Source organism: Chaetomium fimeti, assembly GCF_033439085.1.
Source record: "Chaetomium fimeti strain CBS 168.71 chromosome Unknown B0H64scaffold_8, whole genome shotgun sequence".
Lineage (NCBI taxonomy): Eukaryota > Fungi > Ascomycota > Sordariomycetes > Sordariales > Chaetomiaceae > Chaetomium > Chaetomium fimeti.
Genome location: NW_026944336.1, coordinates 1,023,401 through 1,051,121, shown reverse-complemented (window position 1 = coordinate 1,051,121; position 27,721 = coordinate 1,023,401). Strand labels below are relative to the sequence as shown.

The 27,721-nt window shown below is 56.3% G+C and overlaps 10 protein-coding genes across 10 annotated transcripts; 6 read left to right on the top strand and 4 right to left on the bottom strand.

Moving 5' to 3' along the window:
- Positions 1–101: 101 nt before the first annotated feature.
- Positions 102–1,755, bottom strand: B0H64DRAFT_244145 (cytochrome P450). The gene is made up of 2 exons (XM_062799892.1): positions 591–1,755; positions 102–530 (listed from the first exon to the last, which is right to left on the bottom strand). The coding sequence occupies exons 1-2, from the start codon at positions 1,322–1,324 to the stop codon at positions 143–145; spliced, it is 1,122 nt and encodes a 373-aa protein (XP_062655544.1). The 5' UTR covers positions 1,325–1,755; the 3' UTR covers positions 102–142.
- Positions 1,756–1,773: 18 nt separating this feature from the next.
- On the top strand, positions 1,774–3,743 carry B0H64DRAFT_366563 (major facilitator superfamily domain-containing protein; the record flags this gene model as incomplete). The annotated part of the gene is made up of 4 exons (XM_062801910.1): positions 1,774–2,193; positions 2,252–2,353; positions 2,419–3,036; positions 3,129–3,743. Exons 1-4 carry the CDS (start codon positions 1,996–1,998, stop codon positions 3,741–3,743), a joined length of 1,533 nt encoding a protein of 510 aa, XP_062655543.1. The 5' UTR covers positions 1,774–1,995.
- A 1,563-nt stretch (positions 3,744–5,306) lies between these two features.
- B0H64DRAFT_329939 (CRAL-TRIO domain-containing protein) lies at positions 5,307–6,455 on the top strand (the record flags this gene model as incomplete). Its single annotated transcript, XM_062800903.1, has 2 exons — positions 5,307–5,941; positions 6,008–6,455. 2 exons carry the CDS (start codon positions 5,307–5,309, stop codon positions 6,453–6,455), a joined length of 1,083 nt encoding a protein of 360 aa, XP_062655542.1.
- A 177-nt stretch (positions 6,456–6,632) lies between these two features.
- On the bottom strand, positions 6,633–8,528 carry B0H64DRAFT_329972 (uncharacterized protein; the record flags this gene model as incomplete). Its single annotated transcript, XM_062800904.1, has 2 exons — positions 6,633–7,608; positions 7,684–8,528. 2 exons carry the CDS (start codon positions 8,526–8,528, stop codon positions 6,633–6,635), a joined length of 1,821 nt encoding a protein of 606 aa, XP_062655541.1.
- Positions 8,529–11,590: 3,062 nt separating this feature from the next.
- Positions 11,591–13,477, top strand: B0H64DRAFT_468953 (putative amidoligase enzyme-domain-containing protein; the record flags this gene model as incomplete). Its single annotated transcript, XM_062807779.1, has 3 exons — positions 11,591–11,945; positions 12,003–13,067; positions 13,224–13,477. The coding sequence occupies 3 exons, from the start codon at positions 11,591–11,593 to the stop codon at positions 13,475–13,477; spliced, it is 1,674 nt and encodes a 557-aa protein (XP_062655540.1).
- A 713-nt stretch (positions 13,478–14,190) lies between these two features.
- On the top strand, positions 14,191–14,878 carry B0H64DRAFT_377582 (uncharacterized protein; the record flags this gene model as incomplete). The annotated part of the gene is made up of 3 exons (XM_062802533.1): positions 14,191–14,366; positions 14,550–14,552; positions 14,692–14,878. The coding sequence occupies 3 exons, from the start codon at positions 14,191–14,193 to the stop codon at positions 14,876–14,878; spliced, it is 366 nt and encodes a 121-aa protein (XP_062655539.1).
- Positions 14,879–18,745: 3,867 nt separating this feature from the next.
- On the bottom strand, positions 18,746–20,067 carry B0H64DRAFT_377580 (uncharacterized protein; the record flags this gene model as incomplete). The annotated part of the gene is made up of 4 exons (XM_062802532.1): positions 18,746–18,803; positions 19,001–19,086; positions 19,183–19,715; positions 19,791–20,067. 4 exons carry the CDS (start codon positions 20,065–20,067, stop codon positions 18,746–18,748), a joined length of 954 nt encoding a protein of 317 aa, XP_062655538.1.
- A 1,631-nt stretch (positions 20,068–21,698) lies between these two features.
- Positions 21,699–23,403, top strand: B0H64DRAFT_426989 (uncharacterized protein; the record flags this gene model as incomplete). Its single annotated transcript, XM_062805756.1, has 4 exons — positions 21,699–21,887; positions 21,952–22,318; positions 22,371–22,488; positions 22,603–23,403. The coding sequence occupies 4 exons, from the start codon at positions 21,699–21,701 to the stop codon at positions 23,339–23,341; spliced, it is 1,413 nt and encodes a 470-aa protein (XP_062655537.1). The 3' UTR covers positions 23,342–23,403.
- A 239-nt stretch (positions 23,404–23,642) lies between these two features.
- On the bottom strand, positions 23,643–24,649 carry B0H64DRAFT_377578 (uncharacterized protein; the record flags this gene model as incomplete). Its single annotated transcript, XM_062802531.1, has 2 exons — positions 23,643–23,774; positions 23,834–24,649. 2 exons carry the CDS (start codon positions 24,647–24,649, stop codon positions 23,643–23,645), a joined length of 948 nt encoding a protein of 315 aa, XP_062655536.1.
- A 2,481-nt stretch (positions 24,650–27,130) lies between these two features.
- Positions 27,131–27,688, top strand: B0H64DRAFT_420208 (cupin domain protein; the record flags this gene model as incomplete). The annotated part of the gene is made up of 1 exon (XM_062805442.1): positions 27,131–27,688. The coding sequence occupies one exon, from the start codon at positions 27,131–27,133 to the stop codon at positions 27,686–27,688; it is 558 nt and encodes a 185-aa protein (XP_062655535.1).
- Between the last annotated feature and the right edge of the window lie 33 nt (positions 27,689–27,721).

The following is a 27,721-nucleotide window of genomic DNA, read 5'->3' as shown; positions in this document are numbered from 1 at the left end:
TCGCGAACTGCATCTCTCCATTGACGTTGAATTTCTTTGTGTTCTTCAACAACGTTCTTAATGCAATCTGCAAAGCCCTAGAGTTTCTCATTAGCTGGTTTGCAACCCAGTACGGTAGCTTGAACTGGAGAGAATGGTGAACTCACAATTTGGCGAGGGGCTGGCCGACACAGCGATGCCTGCCCCTGCCAAATCCCATGTGCATCGCAATGTTGGGCCTGTCGAGGACAAACTCATGAGGATTGTCGAAAACGGCCGGGTCGCGATTTGCCGCGCTGTAGGTGAGCGTGATAGGAACACCTGGCTTAATCGTTTGGCCGTGGATGACTGTCTCCTTGGACACTGTCCTAGCAAAGCCTCGATATGGACTGAATAGCCTTACAAACTCCTCGATAGCTGCTGGGATCAGACTGAGGTCGTCCCTTAGCCGCTGCTGGAGCTCTTGATCCTGGGAGAGGTAGTTACAGATTCCGCCGAGCATCAGGGGTGGGGCGACCATCCCCACAACGAGACTTTGCCTTATACACCCTCTGTCTGCTGTCAGTTGGATCCCACGTATCCCCATCCCGACCATAGGAAATGTCTCTTACACAAGGTGAATCTCCTCCAGCGGCTCCCCGCTACTATTCCTCTCCAGCAAGAGGCTGCTAGCAGGATCCTCCTCCGGATCTCTCGGGTTCTCCCTCCTATCCGCCAGCAATGCCCGCGCAATGTCGTAAAGCTGTGTGCTAAACTGCGTCGTCTTCTCCCCGTCCATGCGTCGCCAGGCATTCACCCACGCCGAAGCGGTGCTTGCTAACCGCGGCGCTGTGTCAGGCGTCAGGTTCAACCACTCCGTCTCGACCCACGCCGCGAACTGGGCGGCAAACTCGGTGCATATGTTCCCCTCCTTTCTCTGCATCAAGGGCAACAACAACGCCTCAGCGTGCAGCTGTAGCGGTTCGGCAAGACGCTTGATCCGCGCCGGCTTTAGGGTTCGGTCCAGGGCCGTCCGGTAGGGGGTGTGGTTGGGCGCGTCGAAGTTCAGGGGCGGCCGGCGCAGACCGCGGGGATCGGATGGTATGACGGCTCGGACGGAGGAGATGAACGTTTCCGAGTCGAGTGCGGCGGCCTTGACGTCGTCGTACCGTGTCATGAGCCAGTAGCCCCCGTATTGGTTCGTGTAAGCCACCGGGCATGCCTCGCGGAGCACATCGTACTCTTTGAGAATGTCATCCACGTTGTCGCTGATGACAGCTGGTGAGGTGTCGATGTGTTCCCGGGACAACGCTTTGCTCGTCGCAAAGGGGCAGGTACTGACCCCGGTTGTGGCCATTTTGTACATTGAGATTTGACGGTTTGAGTTGCTGGGTCACCAGTCCACAACCCATCGAACATGGTTAGAGGAACGCACTGCTTTTCAACGCTCACCTTCGGAACAGTAACGGAAATGATGACCCGTTTCCTTCCCCGAGCTCAGTGTGACATTGATCACGTCTAAAGTCACCTCGCGCGTCGAAGAACCCCAGATTTAGGATGCAAGATTCGGTATTAAGAGACGGCTAAATGTCTTGCCTTCCTTCAATCGACCAGGTTGCCGGGTCCAAATGCCGGGGTGGTCGGTTAGGAGGCAAGGGATTGGAGCGCGTAGTAGCTTGCGAGCCAAAAGGATTGGGCCGCGTGATAAGCACGGGCGATCGATTAATGAACTACCCCTCATGAGGTTAACTTGGTGGTGAGGGCGGTCCTACCGCCAAATCCCCTCCTTGGTAGGTCCGAGACTGGCTTCCCGATGTCAATTCCCGGGGAGGGGATGGTAACGAAGGCTGGTCATTGGAGATGGGAACCGAGGGGCTTCGTTTGTTCTTCACCCGATGACCTTGTCGTTAGAAGGGATGGGGATGTTCTTTTACCCAATGCCCGCCCATCGTACTGTCACCATCGATGTTTGTAAGGTACCTAAGGTAGCCTATCTCATTGAGACTACAATCAGGCACAGCCTCTTCAACCGTCAAGATGACCACTCAAGACAATATCGCCAGTTCCGAGACGGGAAACGCTACGGAGGTCGAGATCGAAGACGCAAAGGCTGTCCTGCCTGAAGCAGTCGTCACCCACTATGCTCCGGCCAACCAAGAGGAGAGAGAGCTGGACAAGAAGGTGAACCGGAAGTTGGATGTGACTGTCCTCCTGATCCTAGCTATTAGTTTCATTGTAAGACAACTGAACATCGGTTTTGCCATCTACCAACACCTACTAACCCCAACCCAAGCTCTGCGGCATCGACAAGACCAACGTCGGCTTTGTAGCAACGAGCAGCTTCATCCAAGACGCCAACCTCCACCCAGACGACATTCCCAACTCCCTCTCCTTAGTACACGACCCCCCCTCCCTACCCCCAACCGAGCGACCACAAACGTACCTAACCATGAACCACAGTTCTCGGCAACGTACGTCCCGCTCCAACCGCTCGCCGCGCTCCTCGCGCGCCGCCTCGGGCCGCACCTCTACCTCCCCGGCCAGCTGATCGCCTGGGGCGCGCTGTGCATGGCGCACGCGGGCATCCGGTCGCCCGCCACGCTCGTCGCGCTGCGCCTGCTCCTCGGCGCGGCCGAGGCCGGCTTCACGCAGACGGCCTTCTACTACATGTCGCTGATGTACCCCAAGTTCTCGCTGGGCTTCCGCATGGGGCTTTTTACGGGTATGTATGCCGTGGCGGGGGCGTTCGCGGGGTTGATCGCGTACGGGTTGTTGAAGGTGGAGGGTGGGGGGGTGCTGAGGGGGTGGCAGGTGGTGTTTTTGGTGGAGGGGGGCGTGACGGTGTTGGTTGGGGTGCTGGCGTTTGCGGTGTTGCCGAGGGAGGTGGGGACCGCGTGGTTCTTGCGGGGGAGGGAGAGGGAGCATGCGGCGGGGAGGATGGAGAGGGATTTGGCGGGGATGCAGGAGGTGGTGGAGTTTGGGGAGAGGGAGAATGGGGTGGCGATGAGGGATTTGCTGGACGTGGTGAGGGATTGGAGGAAGATGCTGATTATTGTGTTTAATATCACGGCTGTTTTGGTGAGTTTCGGTTTTGCCCCCTATTTCCGTTTCTCCCAGGGAGGGTTTTTCTTTGGAGACGCGGACTCGACTAACATGCGTACAACAACCAGCCCGTCACAGCCTTCACCACATTCCTCCCGCTCATCATCCAAGGCATGGACTACGAGGGCGTGACAGCAACGCTGATGTCCGTCCCCCCGTTCGTTGTCGGCGTCGTCGGTCTGCTCATCCTCGTCTACTCGTCGGATCACTTCCACGAACGCTCGCTGCACACTGTCTTCGGTATGCTCTTGGGATTGATCGGATGCGCCGTCATGGTTGCGTCATCCGACCCCAAACTCCGTTACGGGTTTGCTCACGTGTGCCTGACTGGCGTGTTTGCGAGCGGCCCACTCGTCGCCGTGTGGCTAGCGGGAAACACACCATGGAAGGCCGCCCGGTCCTTCGTGCTCGGCTTGAATGGATACTCCAACTTGGCCGGTGTCATCGCCGGACAGCTGTTCAAGAGCGCGTATGCCCCGACCTACGCCTATCCATTGACGGTCACCATGATCTTGAGTGCCGTTGGTATGCTCGGGTTCCTGTTTGTGCGAGGTGCGTACATGTGGGAGAATAGGAAGAGGAAGAAGACCACGGCCAACTGGACGGAGGACGACTTTATCAATGAGCAGAGCAGTACGGAGCGGAGAGGTGATCAGCGGTACACATGGATCTACGGGTATTGAGATAGTAGTCAATCTCAGAGGACGATGATAACGGCTATAGGGGAAGATGGTCGAAGTATGACCACCGGCTGTCCTACACAGCTGTAGCTCAAATGCGGCTAGATACGACTTGTGGTTGGTGGGTGAAAGCCTTTAACATGTTAGGGCTTTGGTATGTGTCGCCCCTGAAGTGTGCTATTCCATCCGACGGCGCCGAGGGGTTTCCATCGAGCTCGGCGAGAGTATGGATGGTCGGGCCTGAGACCCGTGTCGATTGGGATGGATGAGGACTGGATGATTCCGCAAAGGGTGAAATCTTGACATTGGGCGCTCCTGTGCTTAGCTGTCTAGCCGCAACCACTTCAAGTTCTGATAATATGTCTTCGTCAGACCCATTCTGTCTCATCTATCGGTGTTCTGGAGATTTATCGCAATGACTTACCGCCAGGTGTGATTGCTTTCGGTGGCTCATCAGGAGCCGCCTGGCGAAGATCTGGTGTACAGTCTCAGCGCCCAAGACTGCGAGCACATGGCCTCGATCGGCATGTTTGCGCAGGGCCGGAACGACTAAGCCGCAAACAGCCGCATCTGGCTCGGTGTAGACGGCCCGAACATCTTCATCCTTGTCAACGCAGCCGGCGTGCCCATGACGCTGGTGATATGGTAGTTACAAGGAGGAAGGCGACGATGCGGCCAGCCTTTTGAACGTGCGGCAGCCGTACATCAGCTTCTCGCTACTTGCGACAGAGGACGCGGCATGCCGTCGCAATCTCGGTTGCAAACGGTGTGTCTGGAGGCATCTCCGGGCTGTAATTATAACCACTCAACACGACTGAGCCCGTACGGCCAGGTATCGAATACGTTCGGGGAGTTCACTACTGGGGAATGGGCGACCGTCGACGTGTCGCGGCTCGTCAACATGCCGGGCAACGGTATGCTGGTGTTTGGCGACGCAAGTAACGCAACCCGGGAGGACGGTTCGGGGCCGAACCGCGTGACGGATCTGCAAACTTGCGCCTACACGTGCAGTTCGACCCAGGCGCCGTCTTGCGGCGCCGAGGGGACCTACGAGCTGCTGAACTGTGACGGGCCGAACGCGGAGAGTGCGGACGTGAATGGTAACCCGACGGGTAGATGCCATAGTTAGAACAACGGGGGGTATCTCGAGGTTGCGTTGACGTTGTAGCGGAAAAGGTGATGCGGCAAGGCATAATTGTTGAGGGTAGGTGGTTAGGTGCTGGGCTGGGTAGATGGTGATGCAGCTCGGAGAGTAGGAGATTACTGAGATTAGGGTTAGGATTTCTGCTCGCCGAATCGGGCAATCTTTTGGGAGCCATCGCTCGCCATCTCGTCGGAGAGATTCGGCCGCTGCCGAAATGGTGGGGCACAATTCCGGGCGATTCCGGTCCACTCGTTTGAGATCACAAACGACCCACAAATCGTCAGCGCCTCGATGCTCACGCAATCTTGACTTCCACAAAAAGTGCGCCAACTTTCAATCATTGCCGCTTTTACGGCGTCGAGTCGTGTGTACCCTCCACTGACACAATAATTGTTGTTTTCGGCGGTCCGAGGCCAATCAAGATGAGCGCCGCCGAGAAGCAGCCTGCGGAGCAGCAACCGGCACCGACCACGGCTGCTCCCGACACCGTCTCCACTCCCGAACCTGCTGCTGCAGACAACGCCACCAGCGCTACGGCGCCTTCGGAAATCCCGGCAACCCCGGCCGCTCCCGAAGCCGCGGGTGCGCCGGACGCTCCATCCACTGCTGAAGCTGGCTCGGAGGTCGCCGCCCCAACCGAGACAAAGAAAGTTGAGGAACCCACTGAGAAGAAGGAACCTACCGTTGAGAAGACCCCCATCGCCCAGCTGTGGGCCGCCGCAGAGGCCATCGGTCACCCTGAGGTCTGGGGCGTAACTCTCGCCGATCCCGAGAGCCACGTGCCGACCCGGATCGTCCTGCAGAAGTACCTCAATGCCAACGACGGCGACCTTGACAAGGCCAAGGACCAGCTCACCAAGACCCTGGAGTGGCGAGCCAAGACCAAGCCCCTCGAGCTCGTCAAGAAGGCCTTCAGCAAGGCCAAGTTCGACGGCCTGGGCTATGTCACCAAGTACCTGCAGGACGGCTCTACCGAGCCGGAGGGCAAGGAGGTGTTCACGTGGAACATCTACGGCGGCGTCAAGTCCATTGACGAGACCTTTGGGAAGCTGGAAGAGTGAGCACCCTGGGAACGGTATGAGTCCTCATTCTAATGGACCCGCTTGCTAACACCGCCCGCCAGGTTCCTCGACTGGCGAGTCGCGCTGATGGAGCTCGCGCTGCAGGAGCTGGACCTCGCGTCGGCGACGAAGCCCATCACGGCCGAGGAGGACCCGTACAAGATCTTCCAGGTGCACGACTACAAGTCCATCAGCTTCCTGCGCCAGTCGCCGCAGGTCAAGTCGGCCAGTGCCGAGACCATCAAGGTGTTCGCCCAGAACTACCCGGAGCTGCTCAAGGAGAAGTTCTTCGTCAACGTCCCCGCCATCATGGGCTTCGTCTACGCCTTCATGAAGCTCTTCGTCGCCCCCAAGACTATCAAGAAGTTCCACCCCATGTCCAACGGCGGCAACTTGGCCGTCGAGTTTGGCGAGAGCAAGGTGTCTGCGCTGGGTGAGAAGCTGCCGGTGAACTACGGGGGCAAGGGTGCCGAGCTGGAGGCGCAGGGCAAAGGACCGTTGCTTGAGTAGGTAGGTTTCCTGTAGCTAGGCTAACATGTATTCTACCATTGTTGTGCCGCAAAATCAAACTCGTTGTGAAATGTTAGACAGTGGAAGGATTTGTTTGGCAGCCTTGAGGCGAACTCTCCCCAGGATTGCTGACTCTACTGTGGAAGACGATGGTGCTATATGTGTACCATACATTATTTAAAACTCATCATCATCCCCCATTGCAAATATCCGACGGAGGAACGTCGAACAGGAATCTCTCTCCTCGCCTAAAGGCACAGCAAAGCGTTTGATGGCGCCGGATGTCTGCTCCTTACGAATATCCATCGGCCATTGCCCGCATAAGATCCATTCTAGCCCTTGAAACAGAATTGCGTACTTGTTTGCTTCCTCAACCATGCGCTTGCGATGGGCGTGTTCCCAAATCTTGAAAGCAGTGTCCCGGCTTGCGTCTTCATGCCATTCCGCCGCACCATCAAGGTCCGACAGAGTTGGGAATCGATCTTCGTAGTACGCTTCCAATCGAGAACGAGGCAAGCCACCAGGCACCAGATATGTATCTCGCGACAAGGCTAGTTTCTTCAGCCTTGTCAACCCTCCAAGGTTCGACCGCACCACGTCATGATCGACCAACCACTGGTGGCGCCATCCCGCGGGTATGCCGGCACTTAGATGTAACTGCTCCAATGAGGTGATGGTTCCAATGGCAGCCAGCGACTTTGCGGGAATGGTTACAATGTCTGCCGCTCCTTCTTTCAGCGGTCCGGTCTGACACCACGCCAACGACAGGGACGTGAGGTTCGACCATCTGCCGTCAGAAAGGCGGGGAAGGAGATATGAATCCAAGAGTTTTGGCACACCGAAACCGACCGACAGTCTGCAAAGGTGCGGATGGCGTGAAACGAAGTCGATAATAGCTTGTGCCCCCGCCGAACCCTCCGGGCCGAGAAGTGGCACCACCAGCGTCTCAAGGCCGCAGAAAGGCCGACAAGTGGATAAGGTCTGGTGTGCATTTTTATTTACCGGGGCGGGCAACGCAAGGTGCCTTAGCGGCGCGGACAGGAGTGAAGACCAAGCCATCGAATCGAAGTCGGCGTAGACGGAGGATAGGGAAAGCTGCCGGAGACGGGGGAACTCCATATGTTCCGGACCGAAGGAAATGAACGTCTCGCCGCTAAAAGCCATGTGGTCAAATCTGAGAGTCCGAAGAGTGGTGTTGCAACGCTGGAGAAGAGAAGCTATGAGAGACACCGATGGACAGCATTTCCAGAAGTTGGCGCCGTCGGCCCGTCCTCGGTGAACGTCGTCAATGCATGTGTGGGCGCCAAACAATAACGATTCGAGAGGCAACGCTGCCGGAGCCAGCGGCTGTTCAAGAGGAACTGACTCCCCTATCGGGGCCCTAGACATTTTGAGATGTCGTATGGGCAGAGATGTGATGATTCCGAGGGAGACGTCGTCCAGACACATGGGATCACACCATGAAAGTGTCTCGAGATTGGGTATTGCTTCTTCCAGGACGCCCAAGACAGGATCGCGGAATGTCGTCATGTACCGACCGAGGACTTTCTTCCGTATTTCATCGCGCTGCTCCTCAGAGAGATCGGAGCTCTCTCCCAAACAAGAGGCGCGAAGATCAGGTTGCCATTGAGCGACATATTCTGGGCGAGGATGAACCGTAACACTGCGAATGCAAGGCCCGACAAAGGGCGGGCGGAGAGCATGACATCCGTTCGGGGCCTTGCCACCATGCCGAACAACGGTTTCCGCCAACAGGAGAAGCAGAATTTGACTTGACTTCCACCCGTAGTCAAAACAGACCTCTGCGAATTGGCAGGAACGAGCCAGCTGTCTGCAATCGCTGTTCACTAAGGCCAATGCAGCGAGAGTGGCGTGGTCATCCGCGATTAGATCCACTATGTCGCCTAAGAGTTCGGGTGGCAGGCGCAAAAGGCGACTGTCCGACACGACCGGGGCGCCTTGCATGACTGTTGGAAGGAGGAGAGGCAATCTCGCTTTCTTGGGCTGTTTCCCAAATCTATCACCTTTGTTGCTCACCGACCGAGGGAGGAAGGCCGAAACGTCGTGATACATGATGATTGACGAATGGCTAATGAGGTGGATAATACAGCGAGTTGAGAAAATAGACACATGAATTAAGTCATTTAACAATCAACATCATGACCCGCAATGGATGAGTTTGTGCTGCTCACCCCCCACCCCCTGTATTTCGCGCGCACGTTGAGAGTCACGTGAGGGGCCACGTGACTGTCCAAGGGCTTTCTTCTCGCTGTTTCTTTTCTTAGCCTCTGACCCGCAAACCGGCCAAGCTGTGGAACCGATTCCTCATGCAGGCACGGCCAGCCTCTAAGAGCCCGCAAACCGGCCAAGCTGTGACACAAGGAGCCTCTCGCCTGCAAACCGGCCAAGCTCCGGGAAGCTCTTGCGATGGCGATCGCTATCTTCCCATTCCTGCAGAAGCTGTCGTCGCTTCAAAATCCACGATGGCTCCCACAGCCATCCAAAACACCAGCGAGTCAGTGGGAAAGCTTCATACCGTGACGCAGGTTGAGCCTCTTCCTACGCCACCCCCTTCTCCACCAGCTGCTCTGTTGGCTGCAGTGTTGATTGGGTCCGCGCACCAAATGGATATGGGGCTCTGCCAGGAGGAACACTTGGGAATGCCAGAGAGGCGCTCTCGCAGGGTTCTGTTGCTGTTCAACACGGCGCGTTCCACGCACACGCAGCTCGTGGGTTTCCCGCCGCGCAAGCGAGGAGCATGTCTCCCGCGGACTGCTGGAAAGCGCTTTCTATGCCGGCATGAGAGCGACGGTGGTTAAGACCGAAAAGTGAAAAGGCATCACGAAGGCAGCTGTTGAGCGCCGTTTAAAAACTGGAGAAAAGCTCCGCCGCAGAGAATTGCCAGAGCCGAGCAGCTAAAGGAGCGCTACGAACTAACTGGAGGAGACGACCTGCAACCTTGGTTTCTGGGGATCGAGGTCTACAGAGACCGCTAGAAACGCTTGATCTGGCTCTCGCAGTCTTCTTACATCGACAAAATTGCATCATTGGCACAGTCAAGACCATCCGCACGCTCTCCAATAACAAAAGAAGAGCCCCTACCATTCGATGGCATTGCCACCACGCATGAGACCACAGACTATCTTCGCAAAATCAGTTCACTACTCCACACCGCCGTCATCACGCGCCCAGACATCGCATTTGCCGCCTCAAGACTCGCACGCTTCATGACGGACCCAGGGCCGGAACATCAGAAGGCCGCAGACCGAGTACTCTGCTACTTGAGTCAAACCAGCACTCTTGCTCTCTAGTTGGGAGGTGCGAACGACTTGCGCATCGCCACATGCCGACAACACGCTCGACCGCAAGAGCAGTCAAGGATACGCCATTAAGTTCTTCGGCGGCCTCGTCGCGTGGCGCGCTAACAAACAAGACACCGTTACGACATCCACCACAGAAGCTGAGCTCCTCTCACTCTCGCAAGCAGCCAAAGAAGGTCTGTACGAAAGCCGCATACCCAAGCAACTAGGCATCGAGCTCGATGCGCTATGTATTACCATTGGATGCGAGAACAACTGTGGTTGGGAGATAGAGGTCTAGGGCAGGTCGTTTAGGAGGTAGGAGGTGTAGGGTAGGTAGGTTGGTAGGTGGGCGAGGTGTAGGGTAGGTGGGTTAGGAGGTATAGGGTAGGCCGCTCGGTAGGTGGTGGGTGTAGGGTCGGTGGGTTGGTAGGTGGGCGAGGTGCAGGGTAGGCCGTTTGGGAGGTGCCGCTGCCGGGTCGCCTTCGTGGCTGCTCGTGTTACATATCCGCGCGGCTGCGAGCAGGTGAGCCCATTTTTAGCGAAACCCATACAAATGAGTTTTGCGGGATTGGGAAATCCACCCCAGAGCCCGTGGGAGGCACTGCGCCCTGGTCGGTGGGTATATGAGAAGAGAGCAGCCAGAGGAGCTTTCGAAGCTGAAGACGAGCCTTCGGCACGTGGCTATCCACAACCAACAGCTGCCCCAGGAACATTCGCGTGGGAACATTGACATGGTGTACGCGGAGAGCGCCAAGATGATGGCAGACGGACTCACAAAGGCACTGGTACAGGGAACGTTTGAGAGTTCTAGGGAGTAGATGGGACTTGTGGACGTGCGAGAGAAGCTTGCAGAACGAAGAAAGGAGGACAGTGCCACATGAAGCTATTCAGAAGGATAGAACAATCAGTATCACCATGGCGGGTTCGACTAAGAGGGTGTGTTAGAAGTTGTGGCACTTGAAAGTCGGAAGCTTGGTTGCCGATGCGCTACTGTTAGAGGGGTTCTAGGGGCTGAACAGTAAGGTATGAAAAAGAGGTTAGGGCGATGCCCGTTACGGAGGAGAAGAGGAAGAATAACCTTGAATTGAGGTCTACTGGGGTGCTCGGAGGATCTAAAACCCACTGTTGTAAGCTCCAATCATTTGTGTAATAACTGTGGAATCATGGCTGTCGCTGGTTTCCAACAGAACTGAGGGCGCCGAAACGAAAGACCGGCGCTTATTTCGGTTATTCTTTTGCGGTGGGGGGGTAAGCCGAACATATACTTTATCGCTTTCCATCTGAAACCATTTTCGGCCTCCCCAATAAGCAACGGAGTGCTCGGTGGGTTCATGGTGTTTCAACCCAACTAAGGGGTTACACCCAGCTACCGTCGCCCCGCGCACCCCGGGGCACGGATGCGGAGTCCTACCCACATTGTAGTCAAATGCATTCCACCTGCTGAAGCACTGTGCTATCTTCGGCTCCGAGCCCGGGAGCGTCTTACAACATTGATCAGACGGCGGCTACAAAGCTTTGGCTTAGTCGAAGGCCGCGACGCTGTTCAACACGCTGACTACCTAGCTACTAGCCGTAGAAGGATTGCCTATTACGGGAGCACTAAGCACTCGGTATGGATTCAGGTGGGGTAATAGGGTGTGAGTTGGTTTGCATTGGTGACAAATGAACGGGCGTCGTGGGTGTAGCGTTTCCTGCTATAAAACTACATATTCTATGCAAACATCCTCAAATAGTAGCCAGCATCGTAAACACCATCGTTCAACATTGAGAACCTAGCAACATCCCTAACATATTCCTCCGCTACACCTTCACAACATCTAGCAACTTGCAACAATGTCCGCCAGTACAGCCAGACCTGCGCCGGCTCAACGGTTGCCGCTTTTTGGTGTGGAAATAGAGATGTTTATCAAGGTCAAACCAAGCATTGAGGCTTTGACCAGAGAAAAGCAAAGAACGAACCCTACGTCGCTACCGGAGTGGTGGCGAAAGTGGGATTTCGACCTTAAGAACGACCCCCCGGACCGCGCAGGGGAAATAGGAGCCGTTTTTCATCGGATCGATGTCGTCAACTCGGTTGTCCAAGTAGAAATCGATACTATATTGGGCCCGAACAATGGATGGCGTTGCACGTACGATCCAAGTTTGTCGGAACGGAAGCTCGCGCTACCTCCTGACGCTAGAAAGTGGTGTACGTATTCCCGGCATCTCCTATCTATTTTTAATAAGTAGGCTAATAGTGGTATAGGGGCGGTCGAGATTGTCTCACCACCTATGTCGGTGAGCAAGCAATGGCAACAGGAGATAGATATGGTTTACATGGCAGTGTCTAGAGCCTTCGACATATACACTACAGACTTCTGCGGCTGCCACGTCCACATCTCTCCTGGACCGGTCATATCCAGGGAAAACCGCTACAAAACGGCAGAACTCGTTAGGATGGCAAAGGCTTCATTTTTCTGGGAAGCGGCTCTATACGAATACCTCCCGCAGGATCGTCGCAACACCCCTTATGCCGTTGCGAATCATAAGGTTTGTACGACCAAAGAATATGAAGCAGTTCCGCAGAAGGGCTGGGGGCCAGTCTTTGATAAACTGGATAGTTTGGCTGCCGGAGATAGGGGCGAGACTAGGTTTCTCGAGGAGATACAAGGTGGCGATATCAATGGCGACCGGTATACCTCGTTTAACTTTTCGGCATTTACGAAGATTGGGACGGTTGAATTCCGCCGCCAAGCGGGAGCTCTATCGCCTATCACTACCGGCCATCGTATTCTTCTCGCTGTCGGGCTTCATCTAAGCGCGATGAGATACGACTTTGACGGGGCCAAGACCCGGAAGACGTACCCAAGCGCCGAAGAGCTACGCAAGGAACTCGCTGGGTGCATCAAAAAGCTTCCCGGTACCTGCCACGGAAGTCGGTTCCTGAACTACCTCACTTGGTGCCATGAATCCTACCAGGGCGGCAAGACTTTCACAGAGGCGCAGATCAACGTCCGCGAGCAAGCTTTGCGGAATGGAGTTGCCCCCCCGGCGCAACAGTCTGCTATCCAGCCCGCACGCCCAGCTTTTGTTCCCGGTGAGGGTCGTGTTTTGCAGCACGACACTCCGAGTCCCACAGCAGGAACAACCCCGCGCCCTACCACGACCACCGGCACGGCCAGGGGCGGTAACGCCGCTTCCCAGGGAACGGGTAGCCGCGCCCCCGCAGCCGAAACCACCCCCCGTGCCTCGGCGGGCGCCGGCACCGGCAGGGGTGGCGCTCCCCAGAGCACTGGCAGGGGGGGTGCTACCCAAGGCGCAGGTAGAGGAGGTGCTGCCCAAGGCGCGGGAGGCCCGCGCTCCCCAACCTCGCGTACCTCCGGCGGCAGCGGCCGAGCGCCCGCCAATCCACAGGGAGGAACCGGAGGCGCACCACGGCCTCCCACGGCGCGCACCACTGCCGGCGGTGGTGGTGGCGGCGGCAGAGCGCCCAGTAACTCGCAGGGCGGAGGAGGAGCAGGCGGCGCTGGCCGGGCGCCGGCTGCTCGCACGGGCACGACGCGTCTTCCTGAGCGGCCCGCCCCGTCGGGGTCGACCCCGACGTCGAGGCCTGCGGCGTCTGGCAATCCTGCGGCCCCGTCTTCGTCGTCCCGTACCGGTACGACCGGAAATAACACCCGGGGAACTGCTGCTGGCGGCACCCGGCCGGCGCGTCGTCGGCGGGAGGGTGAGAATGCCTAGTTTGGTGGTGGGCTGAAGGACGGGAGGTGGGATACTGGCCGGTGGGAGTTGCACGGGAGATGTGGTGGATAGAATCGTTTGGTATCGAGGGGTTCCGATGGGGTCAGACGGCATGTCATGTATTACCGATGTCGACCTGGTGTGGGTAGAGAGAGATGGTTGAACTTGTTTATGGGGGTGGATATAGTGCTAGGTCGTGCTTTTTCTTTTTGAATTTCGCGGCGCAATTTGTTTTTAGCTGTCTGAGGTACGAATACAGGTTATTCGCCCATTGCTTGTTTCCAACTTTGCACAAAACCCCCTTCGCCATCGTCGCCCGGGACATCACCATAGCCGAGGAAGAGGTCTCCCGCGACCTAACCGAGCGCCTCGGGTTCCCCATCAGCACCCAAACCATCATCCTCCCACACACCCCTTTCCACACCTTCGCTCCGCACTATCACACCCCCTTCCACACCTTCGCTCCGCACTATCACAATAAACCCATCCTACTCATCGGCGGCGAACCCGCCCGCGCCGTCGCCACCAGCTACGGCTACACCCACATCCTAACCCCCCAAAGACATCACCAACCTCTACCCGCACATCTACCGTACCCACCCGCCCACCTACATATAGTTCACCACCACCACCACCACCACCACACCCCACCTTAAATCCCCTTCCACGGCGGCCCCCCCATCCACATCGCCGCCGCCGTCTTCGTCTACTGGATGACGCGCGACTGGGCCCGCGACATGCGTGTGCTGACCGACGTGCTGCTGTCGCAGGCGGGGTACGTCGGCACGCACTCGCGCACGAGGCTCGCACACCTCGACGACGACGACCACGCACCTGACAGGCAGCCGCGGCTGTACGTGTCGGGGGCGGAACTGACGGGAAGGTTTGGGTGGGTGGTGCTGATGAGGAGGGGGAGGGGGGGGGGGGGATTGGTTGGGGATGTTGGAGGGGACTCGGAGGTGGTGGGGTTTGACGGGGAGGCGGTTGCCGTGTGAGGTGCCGTGTGCCTGGGTTGGGGTGTGATGGGGTGACGGTGGGGTTTGTGGATGGGGTGTTGGATGTGGTGAATCAGGAGGTGAGTTTGAGGTGGCGTCCGTTTCTGGGGACGGTGTATACGGTGCCAGTGGGGAGGGAGATTTGGTTTGGGGCGGAGAGTGATAGGGTGGAGGTGCTGCTTGATCGGGAGGCGAGGAGGTGGAGTATTGATGTGTTAGGATCGATCCGAAGAAGAGTGGGCAGATGTGGTCGGCGTATAGATTTGAGCCGCAGACGAGGCCGCACCATGTTTCGGGCACCCTGACGGACGCGGTGGAGTATGCGTTGCGCAAGGAGCACAGGTACTGCCTGGAGAGGGGGGTTAAGCCGTTGTTCTCCGGGGCTTTGAGGTCAGTGCAAGAGTAGATCCGATGATGATTGCCGGTAATTTGTAGTTTGAATTGGATGGAACAATTGATAATAAAGATTCGGAAACAGTTGGACGATTGGTATTTTCCGGTAAGTGGGTTGATATTCGCTAAGATAGTCAGTGTTGGCTTCAATATTTGTATTGTACACCTGTAGCTAAAGACACGGATGCAGGCCAATCCCTCGAGATCATGATAGTTTAATGCCCGTAACAACTCCAAATCTGATAATCCCACCATCGTTCTTGACATGTGCTGCCGGAAAGACAGGTTTCAACTGGTCAATCTTCATGGGACGTTGAAGTCGACTACCATCATTTGGCCCAGCCGCGTTGAGTAAGGTACCTTGGTAGTAGGTAAGGTAGCCACGCAGACAGCACACAGCCTCTCTGCATAACACCCCCAACCTACACGTGCTCTTGCTCTTCCTTTCTTAATCTGGAGCGTCGGGTTTCGCAGCCGTTCGCGGTTCTGTGGGGCAGGTATCCCTGCTATATAGAGCAAAGGATGACCGATACGTTAGTGCGAACTCAATCCGGGGCCGCCAGCTGGACGACGGGGTGCCCGAGGGCCGGATGGTTGGGGGGATTGACTTACCTCGGCGAGATCCCCGGGACGCATCTTGAACGGTTCGTTGCAGAGAAACAGGAGCAGCTCGCTTTCTTCGGGCAACCAGCGATGATTCTTCTTTCCATTTATGCGGGGGAGGATGATCTGCAGTAGTCGGTTGATGTTGGCGGCGTCGGCGGCGTCGAAACGGGAGAGGTTGGGTGGACCTTGGGCTCCGGGTGGCGGCTGGCCGCGTGGTGGTAGGATTGTTGGTTGGCCACGTACGACGAAGAGTGGGCGCTCGCCGGCCGGGGCTTGAGCTGATGGGCGTCGGCCTCTTCGGCGCTCAAAGAAAACTGGCACGACGCCGCTGCTGATGTCCCGGGACGGGGGCGGGGCCGGAGCTTGGGGCGGCTGCGGCGACGGGGGAGTCGGAGGCTTGAGGGGTGCCCGGTCATCCATGTCCATCATGTCCGAGTCTTCCATGACCATGACGTCCCGATTGCTGCGCTCCTTCTTGATTCTGGGGCTTTCGCTACTCTCCAGGACGGAGTTGTTGCCTGCACACGGAAAGGTATTAGCGGAAAGGTACTATCAGCGGAGGGGGAAGAGCTCTCAATGTGCCACAAGTAACTGATTCGGCCCACCGTGGAAAAGGAAATTCTTAGACCGACCTTCTAGAATGCTTTTTATTGTCTGATCAACCTTCTCTTCCTCCTCTCGGCTGTATTCACAGCCCTCAGTAGAACAATACCAGTCCCTGAGGTGCGAGATCCGCAGCCCTCGCCGTAGCTCTCTGTTGCTGAAGCATCTCAAGGCTTGGGATTTCGCGCACTTGAATTCGATAAATTCACCAGAGGGGATCTGGCAGCGTGGGCAGGTGTAATTAATGGTGACACACATATTGATGACTAGCTGGTTTGGTGTCGACTGGCGTGCTGGGTCGTGGATAGTGGATAGCGGAACGGACGAGAATGGATGAGAACGGTTTCAGTAGAGTTGGAAGAAAGGAAAGTGAGAGGAAGGAGAAAGGAAGGTAACTAGTTAATCAGCAACCATGGAAGGCTTAAAATGACACAAAATACCGTGTGAATTGTTGTCATGCTGGCTTATCGACTTATGGTTGTTCTCCGTCCAGTCTCGCTTCTGCCCTCGTGTTCTCTTTGCCATGCGACCAGGCAACGGCTGGTCATGCACACAATTAGACACAAAACTGGAACAGCCGCCCTCACAAGGTTGCGCCACCACTGCTCAAACTTACCAAGTTGGTGACGGTGACTTTCTTCATCAGAGACTCGAATAACTTCCATGTTCATGGCAGCAATTTGAAAACGGTGGAAGGGAGGATTGGTCTTTATTACCTTACCAGCTCGAGTTCGCTCAGCTTGACCTCCCTCGCCCGTTTTCTGATCCGCGTTTTCTTGTTCCTCTTCTTCCTCCTCTCCTCCCTCCTCCCTCGACCAAAGCAGCCCACGCCGTCGGAGGAGGCTCAACCCGCGCCATCATTATCTTGCCGGGACACCAAGATCGGAGCCCAGCGGGCGAACTCCCGAATCATTTCCCACCTCTTGGCGCGCAATCTCATCTTCGTGGCGCGCGTCGTGCACCCACTGGCGGTGTGTCGGGTCATATACTCCTACGGGACAGGGATGGTTGGTAAGTCTTATTCCAGCAATACGAGACTCTTCGGAGAAGCCTGAGTTGCTCATTTACCTCTGCGATCTGACGGTAGCTCATTTTGTGGCTGCGTAGGGGTTCCATGAGCTCTTCCTCTTCGCCCGACCATGTATTAGAGCCGATGAACCGCGCAGCGAATGGGATCTTCTGCAGCAGCTCATCGACTCTGGCCATGGTCTGTGGGTCGAGGGTCACGCGCCGGTAGGATGAAACGACAGGGCGAGGGGCGGCGTTTTCAGTATTCATATGAGGGGCGTTTTCAGCAACCATGTCGCCTTCTTGATGGATGCCGGCAGCGGGGTGGCCCGGGTTCGCGTCGACAGCGAGATTGGCAGGATCACCCTTGGGGTCGTTCATATCCACGTCCATGTTGCCTTGCGGAACGTCATCTTGGGTGGTGTCGCACGTACCCTCGTCGTCATCAACTGTATCGCCAGAGCGAAAAAGGATCAGGATTAGCAGCTTTCAAAGCTAGAACGCATAGCGATGATGGAACCCACCGCGGCCATCAGACTCATAATAGTCACTAATGCCTGTGTCAAGCTGGCTCTCCTCGAGCGCCTTGACCAATTTTCTGCACCACGCCTGGTTCTTTTGGTTGTAGCAACAGCCGGCTGTTTGGTAGATCCAGTCTCGAAAATGCTCGGCCTCCATGGGCTAACGCAGGTCGGTACGGATCCCGCAGTGGCCGCAATGGTCCTCTAGCGTCCTTGACTTGCTGGGTTCGGCGCGGCAAGATGGGCAGAAGTAGCTGATTTTGATACACATGTTTTCGATGGCCGTGGCTGATCGAGCAGGGCATTGAGAGGTCGACCTGGAGCCTAAGGAAGGACGCGTTGGGAATTAAATCGGTCGAGGGTCGCTAAGGTTCAATTGGCGCATCGCCCGGGTTGGATCGGAACGGACGGGAATCTAGGATCGGACAGAAGCCCAACATCTACCTCCCCTCTCCATTAAGAAATAATGGCAACGGAATTGTTTGAGCATAAAATGGAGCCGGTTCCAGATCAGCAAGTTGATGCGTACCCGTTATCTAATTAGAGTTCATTCATTGCTCTCACTCAGTCTTCGCGGCGTCAACTAACCACTTCACGGGCAGCGCAACGGGTAGCGGGCGCGATTAATGCAGCGTACTTCGGGTTTTCCACAGCGGAATGTTCCGCACTGAATCATCGGCGATAACCTAAAGAGCGTTTCGGAATGATAATTTTGTTGCTTTTCGTACTGTATAAAAAACACGACGGATGATCGTGAACTGCCGGACTAGGCAGGAACAGGCCGTCGAAATCATGCCCCGTTGCCCCCAGAGATTGAACAGTTCCGACTCAAGTCACCGTTCCTTCCCCCTTCCATTTATGAGTCATTGACCGCCGTTGTAATTTCCCAACCATTGACCGGTTTAATCAAGGCGTTCCTTTCAAGTCCCACCCTCGACCGGTCTCTTCCACCTCCACAAGCTTCATTGATTGACAAGTGCCAACCAGCACATGCTTGATCTTGTATAAACTGGCTGGGCGCTGATTATTCCGGGATACACTCATCGTTGTCCGGCTCATTCTCAATCTCAAGTCCTTTCTTCATTCGTCAAACTCATCCTCAGATGTTAGGTAACCGGGTCCTTTCAGAACCCGCAAAACTCTCAGTTTGGCGCGTCGTGCATGCGTTGGCGCTTTGTTGGGGGTTCGGTACAGGTAGTGCTGCGATACAGGGAGAGTAGGTAGGTTAGTTTACTTCAGAAATGCGAGAGTCTTCATGGAGGTCTGAGTTGCTAACTTACCTCTATCATCTAACAGTGGCTGCGAGCAGTTACCAGGAGCCGGCATTTATTAAGACAACGTCACCTCCCGCTCCCCCAGAAAGTGCAAGCATCGCACTTTGTCCCCTCCAAACTCACTCTTGTGCATTATACAGCGAAGCATTCCTCTTCAGACGGCTATATTGGCTCTTGCATCCGTAGGTAGTGTGTCGCGGGATGAACGACTAGAAGAGGAAAGAAACACTCAATGTTAGCATCCATATTAGTTCGCCGGCTGCCCGTTCCAAACCAGGCCCTGGGTTAGTTAGGAAAGCACTCACATTCATGTAGGCCCACGGCACGCCGCAGTTGCGCAGTAGAACGAGTAACCTCTCCTCGTGTCCTTCCCAGGAGTTGCCGAGGGACGCGCCGCTGACGGTGGTGGAGGCGAGCGCGTTGATCTGGGCCCACGTTTCCTCGTCGAAGTTGAGTTTGTACTGCTCGATGCCGTCCTTCGCCGTCCCCGACCGTGCCCACGCCGGCCGGAGGTTGGGGTGGCGATTGGTCAACGGCGGCGGTGCCGGCATCGGGATCTCCGACCCGCACCGCGTCTGCCCCGGCCGTGCCGCCGCACGTGGCGTCGCTTCCCGGTCCTCCTGGTCTGCCTCGGCTGCCGCGTCGACTGGTGGCTCGAGCATGTCGGTGGTTCCCTCGCCTTCCCCGACCTCCGACATCTCCGTGTCGTCGGAGTCGTGCGACTCGGCGCGGGGGACGACGGCTGCCTCGTCTTCGCCGAGGTCCTTCATCTGCGTGTCCTCCGTGTCCTCCGTGTCGTCGGAGTCGTGCGACTCTGCGCGGGGGACGGGTCCTTGGCCTGAGGGGGGAAGGGAGGAGAGTGTTAGCGAGTGATATCTAGGGTGGTTGGTGGTTGGTTGGTTCGACGACTTACGGCTGGTGGAGGGGGAGGCGAGGGATATCCGGTGTGCGACGGCCGCCTTTTGCTTCTTGAGAAGGGCACGCTCTTCGGCCTCGGTCTTCCTCCGGCCCTCTTCACTGTAGGGGCAATTGCGGCCTTCGCAAAACCAGTCCACGAAGTGCGGAGGCTTCATGAGCCGGGTTTGCTCAATGATACCAGGGCACGTGTCCTCCCCGTGGTTGGAGATGGTCTTTGACCGGCCGCAACGCGATGTACAGTGGGGACAAATGTAAAAGATGGTCAAGCACATCTTATTTCTTTTGAAAAGGTGTGTAGGAAGATGGATGGTACTTGACAAAAGGTCTGCGAGGGACAGAGACGGGGCTGTAAGGACGGGAAGGATCTTTGAAGTTATGTGAGATGGTGTTGTTTGGGAATTGGATGGGGAATGAGAATCGGGTTGGGAACGTTTACAACACTACGGCTTTTATTTGTTAGGGCTGGTCAAGTCGGTCATGTGAATGGGTATATGGAAGCTGCCCAGGTGTTTACTGTTGTGACGAAAGACTGTGGTCACCGATTACCATTTCTGTTCACTGGTTCTTAGGCTGTCACAAAGCCAAGCCTCACCAACCATACCATCTCGCCCATCGCACTGTGGTGACTGTGAATACATGGCATTGAATAGGAAGGTACAAACCTCGGGCATCTGTTGGTGCTTGCGAAAAAAAAGAAAAAGGGAGGAAGTGGGAAGGGACCGTCCAGGATCTGAGTCAAAAGAAAAAGACATGGCCAGCAACAGTGTCAACCAACTTTTCCACAAACACTGGCTTTTCCCCTTGTCGTCACAGAATACAACAGTAAACTGCTTAATAGACAGTCAAGGGGTGTCAACAACGGGTTGGTGGAGAATCGGATCAAGGCAGGCTGTGAGAGACCGATGTATATCATACTCCAACACCTTGGATTAATTTAATTAACCACTTTGCATGGTCTTTATACATATAGACCCGGCAAACTCGGATGTCTAATTACCAGGTAAAAATATACACTGAGAGAAAGAAAGCAAGCTTGGGGGGTGGGGGGTGGTGGCTGTCGCTACCACTACCTCGATATCTCGGAGGTGGAATGACGAGCACTAGGAAGTGACACGGGCCTTGAGATGTCTAACAAAATAGTCTCCAACCCAATCGCGATCTGAGATGTCCGAATCCGAGTTGGTGGTTTTATGGTGAATGATTGGCCCGGAGCCGATGCATGACGGCCGAGTGCCTGCGTCGATCCGGGGAAAGGGGTTCCAGGTGTCGAGGATTGGCATTGTGAGACAAGCAAAACGTCCGAGCTCCGGCGTCCCATAACTTTGCAGCTAGCTTGACATGTCTCACTATTGTCAGTCTTTTGCTATTACTTCGTTAAAGTAGCCTCGACAAGCTTTGTTCCCCGGATCTGAGCAGGGAACGCCACCCTTAATCCCCTTTCTTCGCTCCCCGAGCGCTATTGCATGGCACCATTCGCCATATTACCTGGTTGTTCCAACGGGATCGCTGCTAGGCGTCTCGCTTGCCCCGTATATCGGCACTTGAATCGGTAGCAGCCGAGAAAGTGGTCCGGGGAACTCATGACCCGGGCTTGTATAATATCTCGATGTTCATGCCGTCTTTGTTCCCCCGGTGTCCACTCTCTGAGCCCCGCAACCGCCCCCTCACTGCAAATGACACTGCCGCCAAGACGAGCTGCGTTGCCGTCGTCGTTGTCGTCGTCGTCTAGAAAGAGGAGGCTGCAGCCTGCTGGCGGCTTTGCCCCCGTCCTCCGATGACGGACCTCGCTGTCTCGGCGACCGGGTTTCCCACGTCCACGATTTCGTCGACCGTACTCTCTTCGCCGCTGTGCCAACATGGAACGGGCTTCCAAAACAACACTGCGGGGATGGTGGTGACGGATATGGACGGGGTGCAGGACCAGGAGAGCACCCCCAGACTGCCCGCCTCGACGAACCTCGGCCCGCAGATCAACCTCGTGATATGGTTCTTGACGGCGTTGTCTTCTGCTTTCTTGGCGCTGCGTGTGTATTGCAAGTTTCTGAGACACAGGGGGTTATGGTGGGACGATTATCTTTTGATTGGATCATGGGTGAGTGCTCCGAGTCTTACTTGGTAGCATTCCAACTCCAGTGGCCTAACCCCCAGATGTCTAGATCGCTCTGGTGGCAGCCTGCGCCTTCATCTCGGCTTCCGTCAACCTCGGCTTCGGCCGGCCGTTTAGACAGTTCGACTTCAACAACCTGGACGTGTACCTTTTATATTCCAACCTGGCCGGCTCGTTTTCCATCCTCGCCGCGCTGTGGAGCAAGACATCGTTTGCCGTCACTGTGCTGCGCATCTCGTCCGGGTGGACCAAGGCCTTTGTCTGGTTTCTCATCATCACGGTGAATGCCTGCCTCGGGGTGGCCATTGCTATTACCTGGGCGCAGTGCACGCCGATCGAGAAGATTTGGCACCCTTTTTTGGAGGGAAACTGCTGGTCAAAGGAGATACAAATTCGGTATAACATCTTTACCGCCGGTGAGTGGATGCGTGTTTGCAACAGATTGGAGATGGTACTGACAGCTAGTAGTATATTCGGGCGCCATGGATATTGTCCTGGCCGTGGTCCCGTGGAAGATTATTTGGACGTTGACGATGAACCGGAAGGAGAAGGTGGGCGTGATGGTGGCGATGAGCATGGGTGTTTTGTAGGTTGCTTTCGTTCATCACCCCAGCCTCTGCCCCATCCCCATCCACCCCATTCTAGTCCCCCCATTCTAGTCCACCCCAACGCCCAACACTAACCCCCTTCTCCGCCACAGCGCAGGAATAATCTCCATCGCCAAAACCTCCCAGCTCCCGACAATCTCCAACGCAACCTTCACCGAATCAACAACCATGCTGGTTATACTAGGCGCAGCCGAGCCAGCCATCACAGTCGTGGCAGCATCGATCCCGATCCTGCGGGCACTCCTCCGCGACGCACGTCCCGCGCCGCCGGGGACGGTGGGGTTTTATCACTCTTTTCGGGAGTTGGGGTCTATGGAGGGTGGTAGGGGTGGTGGTGGTGATGGTGTTCTTCCTGCTCTCGGGGGGGAAATGTATGCGGGTGGGGCTGGAAGGGTCGGCAGGAGTAGTACCGTGGTGAGCAGCGCAGGGCAGTATAGTCATAGTCGGGGGAGGAGTGCCAGTGTGAGTTCGTCGGCGTCGAGGTGGAGTCGGGAGGCGCGGGTTCATTCTCGTTCGTGTGTTCGTGGCCACCATCGAGGGAAGGCATCGCAGGACGGGGGAGGTTCGGTCGGCGGGCTGAGTCGGCTGAGCGGGTTGAGCAGGTGGAGTTTGGTGGTCGGAGTGAGTGAGCGCGGCGGTGCTGTTACGAAAGAGGAGATGTCAGTACCTGGGGACGCAGACGGACGGGGGAGCTCGTTCAGCGTGGATTTACCGCCAACGCCGCCACCGGGCAAGATTGTCGCGACTGAGGAGGTGGTTGTGGAGTATGAAGAGCGGGTGCATCGAGGGCAGGAGATGAGCGAGTGGCCAAGTGCTAGACCGCCGATATAACGCTATCGTGCGGTAAGTTTGCTGATGGGGTTCGGCATAATGGTCGGGTCGTGGCATCGCTGCGTCAGGTTTGGGAAATGGAAGGTTTGGTTGGGAGTCATGGAAATGCATTTATTTTGTGAACCATCAGATACGAGTCCGGATTTGCGTCGTGGCACAAAACTGTGCGTCAAAGAAATCAATTGCTGCCACCCCTCATGTCTCATCTCGTCGTAAGCTCTATTTACGTGTACACATTAAGTCGTTTTCCATTTCCCATTAGCGTTTCCCGTTTCTCGTCTCATATCATCGTGGATTGTCGTCAATCATTATGGCACATAAACGTCTGACCCGGGGGCTCCCCGTACAACGTCTCGTCGGAAAAGTAGTTCTCGGGATACGGCACGTCGACGCATTTGCCGCCTCCCGTTCGCCCGACGTGAGCACAATGAACCTGCATTGGGTTAGATCCGAGCCGGTCTGATAAGATGGCCAAGTGGTGGGGATACTCACATCAGGCCGCACCTGGGTGAGCACGAGGTGGATGGTCCGGCACACGATGTTATCGCCCCACGCCTCGTCGTACGAACCGTACCGCTTCAACGACAACGTGGCCACGCACTCTGCGATGCTGTGCCACTGGCTGTTGGGCCCACGGCATTGCATCTGACTGGCAGCGCATATCTGCGTGATGCTGGCGGCGCGGAAGAACGGGTCGGTGACGGCGGCACCGGCAGTAGCCTCGAACCAGCTGTTGAGGTTGACGATCCAGGCGTCGTACTTGACCACGGCGCCGTCCTTGTCGAATCGCCAGAAGGCAATTTGCTTGAGTGGCGGCAGCTTCTTGCCGTCATCGGGGCCGCCCGGGTCCACGACGCTGCAGTAGAGGTACACCACCGAGGAGGCCACGTCACCGCACTGGGAACTGAACTCGGTGATTTGGTACCCAGTGATAGCCGCCTTGGCCGCGTTGCCTTGGGGAAGCGGGGCCAGGGCGAAAAAGTACTCGATCGAATCCTCGAATCCGGTAAAGTTGCCGACGGGGTCGACCCGCCCTACCACGTCCTTGCTGAAGAGGCCGTCGGGGACACCCGCACCGCCGTGCTGGAAGATGGGCACCTGGTTGGGGTAGACGGTGAGGTTGTAGATGCTCGAGACCGTCTTGAAATTGCGCTTCGCATAATCACCTTGGGGACGCTGGCTCTTGAAGTGTGGGAGCCATTTTGATGGTGTTGGCCAGGCGTGCGCTTGCGGGATAGCCACTGGTGAGAGGTGGGTCTGGAGCAGAGCCCATGCGAGTGCGAGTATGGTGATGTTTAATCGGAACATGGCGTCTGCATGGTGTCTCGGAATCCACCAGATTCTTCTCGCCGGGGCTGGGCCAGACGCGAGGGCGCGACGAGCATCTTAAGTACCGCCTCCATCGGTCTGTGCTGTCATTCCGTCGGCATGTCGCAACCACTGCCAGTGTCGGTATTTTTTTTTTTCTTTCCATCCTCCCGTAATCCCTGTGCTGGGTCCAGTCCATCGGCTCGGCAACGTGGCGGTCAACCATGGCGTGCAGCACCGGCTCGCCCAATGGAACCAGGGTTCGCGACATGAACGACGGGGGCCTTTCCATGGCAGCGGCGCACACTAGGCTGAGACAGTCCAAGAAGGTCAAGCAAGACGGACCATCAGTTCTGCATAACGTTACGCATATCGCTCGATGTTACCGATGTGTCGGAAGGGTATTCGTGCTGCCAACGAAGCTGCCTCGGCTGCATCCGGTTCGAGAAAGTGCATGCAAAAGCCGCATGGAGGACCGCCCGGGTGACGTGTTCGGGAGTCTTGCTGCCGGGGCCTTTCGAGCTGGGGGTGGCTCGATCGCTCTCAGCGAACCAAAAATGCCGAAACCGACAGTGAGGGTCGACCCGGATTGGCGGTTTCGAGGCCTGACATCATGCATGGCAGGGAAAGGCGGGCGATGCTCAGGAAAAAAAGGTTGAGAATGCGCCCCGAACACGAGGCTGTTGGGGCCGTTGATGCCCGGCCTCAATTGCAGCCACGCGCACCTGGATTGAGGGTTCCAGGTTGTGGTTCAGGCAGTGAGGAACGTGGAACTTGCCCGAGTCTGCTTTGCGTGTCGGGCTGAGCTTGGCGAACGCGCATTGTGCCTGCCGTTGTCAGCCGCGAATTGTTGATTTTGATGAGGGGTTGCTTACCTAACAAATCCTGACCCGGCAGGCGTCCAACGCCCAGAGAATCGCGGAGCAGGAAATATATTTATACTCAGGCTTGCCAAGGTGCCCTTCCATCTGATGTTTACCCTGCCGCTCAGCTTCTCAGGCTCCTTCCTGCCGTCCCAACTATGGCCCTTCAGCATACGGAATTTCTTTTTTGCTCGTGAGCCAGCGTGAGCTTGGGTGAGCTGCGGTTGATTTGTCCTGAGCTTCGCCTGGCGGCCTGATTCTTCCCTGAGCTAGGGTGATCCCATGTACCGCCGCCGCACGGCCTTAGAGGTCTTTTCGGTCCTCCTCGGCTAAAGTTTCCCATCGATAGAAAGCGGATAGCTCTATAAGTATAGCCCCAAACGGCACGCGCTGGCTTTCCCGTCCTTATCCTAAGCTGCGGGCCTTCGACGGGACCTGTGGCCACTGCGAGACTGGCGCTGACAGTCCTGGCGGCCGGAGTGCTCCGTCCAAACCTTCGCTACGGTACCTCGGGAACGAACCTCTATACAATTCGATTTTACCAATCCAGAATTTTAACGTGATTATAAGTCACGCTTCACGAACATTATTAAACACGTCCTACAATCTAAGCTCTTTAGTTAAGTATAAACCTATTCTTTCTTTCCTTCCCAACCTCCGGCTTCCATCTTTAAGCCATTAGCGATCCTTTTCCCAAGATAGCTGACTAGCTACTCACACCCCGTACCACAGCCTTAGGCTTAGGTAGCACAAGACGATGTCGCCGCACCGAAGCGTCGAGTTCCTCCTCGAGTGCTCTGGGCCAATTCAGCATCTCAAACCTCAGTGACCAAATCGTGGCACGGGCCGGTCCGCTGCCTCTGGTCACCTTCCTCAGCGCGTCGGGCCGTGTGTTACAAACCTGCGGCTGAAAGGGTCAGACTGCAAGGCATGGTCGTGATATGGCTTGCGTGAGGAACCAAGAGTCGGTCTCTCACTGAGCTGCCGAGCCTTCCATGCCGGGACCTCGCCGATTGGTCCGCCCTGGGCCTCCTTTCCTGGTTGGCTTGTTCCCCGCGGTCCATGGCACCTGCGACCTTGCGGTTGCGACTATGGGTTGTGAGCAGTGCAGCTGCCGACATATGCAACAGCGCCACTAACCCAATCCCCGCACGCTGCCCTCGGACTCTCGACCGCGCTATGATCGTTACCGTACTTGCTGCAGGTAAAAAACTTGCTCGAGAGCTGCAGACACGGGTCGGAGATTCGATAGAACCGCTGGTCGCGCTTGCAACATGAAGGAACCGGTGGCAGGAGATAGCGTCCACTCGCTGGTAAGCTTCAAAGAAAGCAAAAGCTTTGCCTGCCGCATTCTCTGATCGAGTCCGAAGCCTGCATGACAATTGCTGACTGCAGCAGCCATGATAATGCGCAGGCTAAAGCGCGTGGCAGTAAACTACTTATATAACCCCGGAGCAGCCTTGTTCAATCATGCGCAATGAAGTGTGGGCTCTGCCACTATCTACACATCATGCTTTACCTCTTTGTCGCCACCATATTTCTCTGCCTAGCTCCAAGCTGCAAAGCTTGGCCGGTCCGGCATCAAGGCTACCCCCTCCGGGAATTGGGCAAGAGGAGCATGGGGACGAAACAAACACAGACGGCTCTCCCGCCGTTCGGCGAGCCCAACCGGTACGTGACAACGCACGACGCCCAAGGGAACGCCGTCTTCTCCTCCGCCCTGCAAGGGCCCATCACCACGCACGATATCCCTGGTATGCTCTACTACGAGGCATATAAAACATTCGAACCGGCACCGGTCAACTTGAACAACGAATCCGATATCAAGGCGATCCAGGAGCGGGTGGCCGAGGAAGCGGCCATCATGTTTCCAGAGCCCGGGGTTACAATTCTCCGTTACTGCGACTGGCCTCCCGGGGGCACCTCGCCGCTGCATCGGCACGAGACCATAGACTTTGGCATCGTCATTTTTGGATCTATCGAGGCCATCATGGACTCGGGCGAGACCCGGATGCTCAAGGCCGGCGACGTTATCGTCCAAAGGAACACGCTGCACGGCTGGCGGAACCCAAGCAACTGCGAGTGGGCTAGGGTTGTTTTTGTCATTCAGGGAACCCATCCGACGATTGTCGGGGACAAAGTTATGGTGGAAGATTTGCGAGCTTTTGGAAAGTAGTGGGGGTACAATTGACATACTGAACAAAACCAC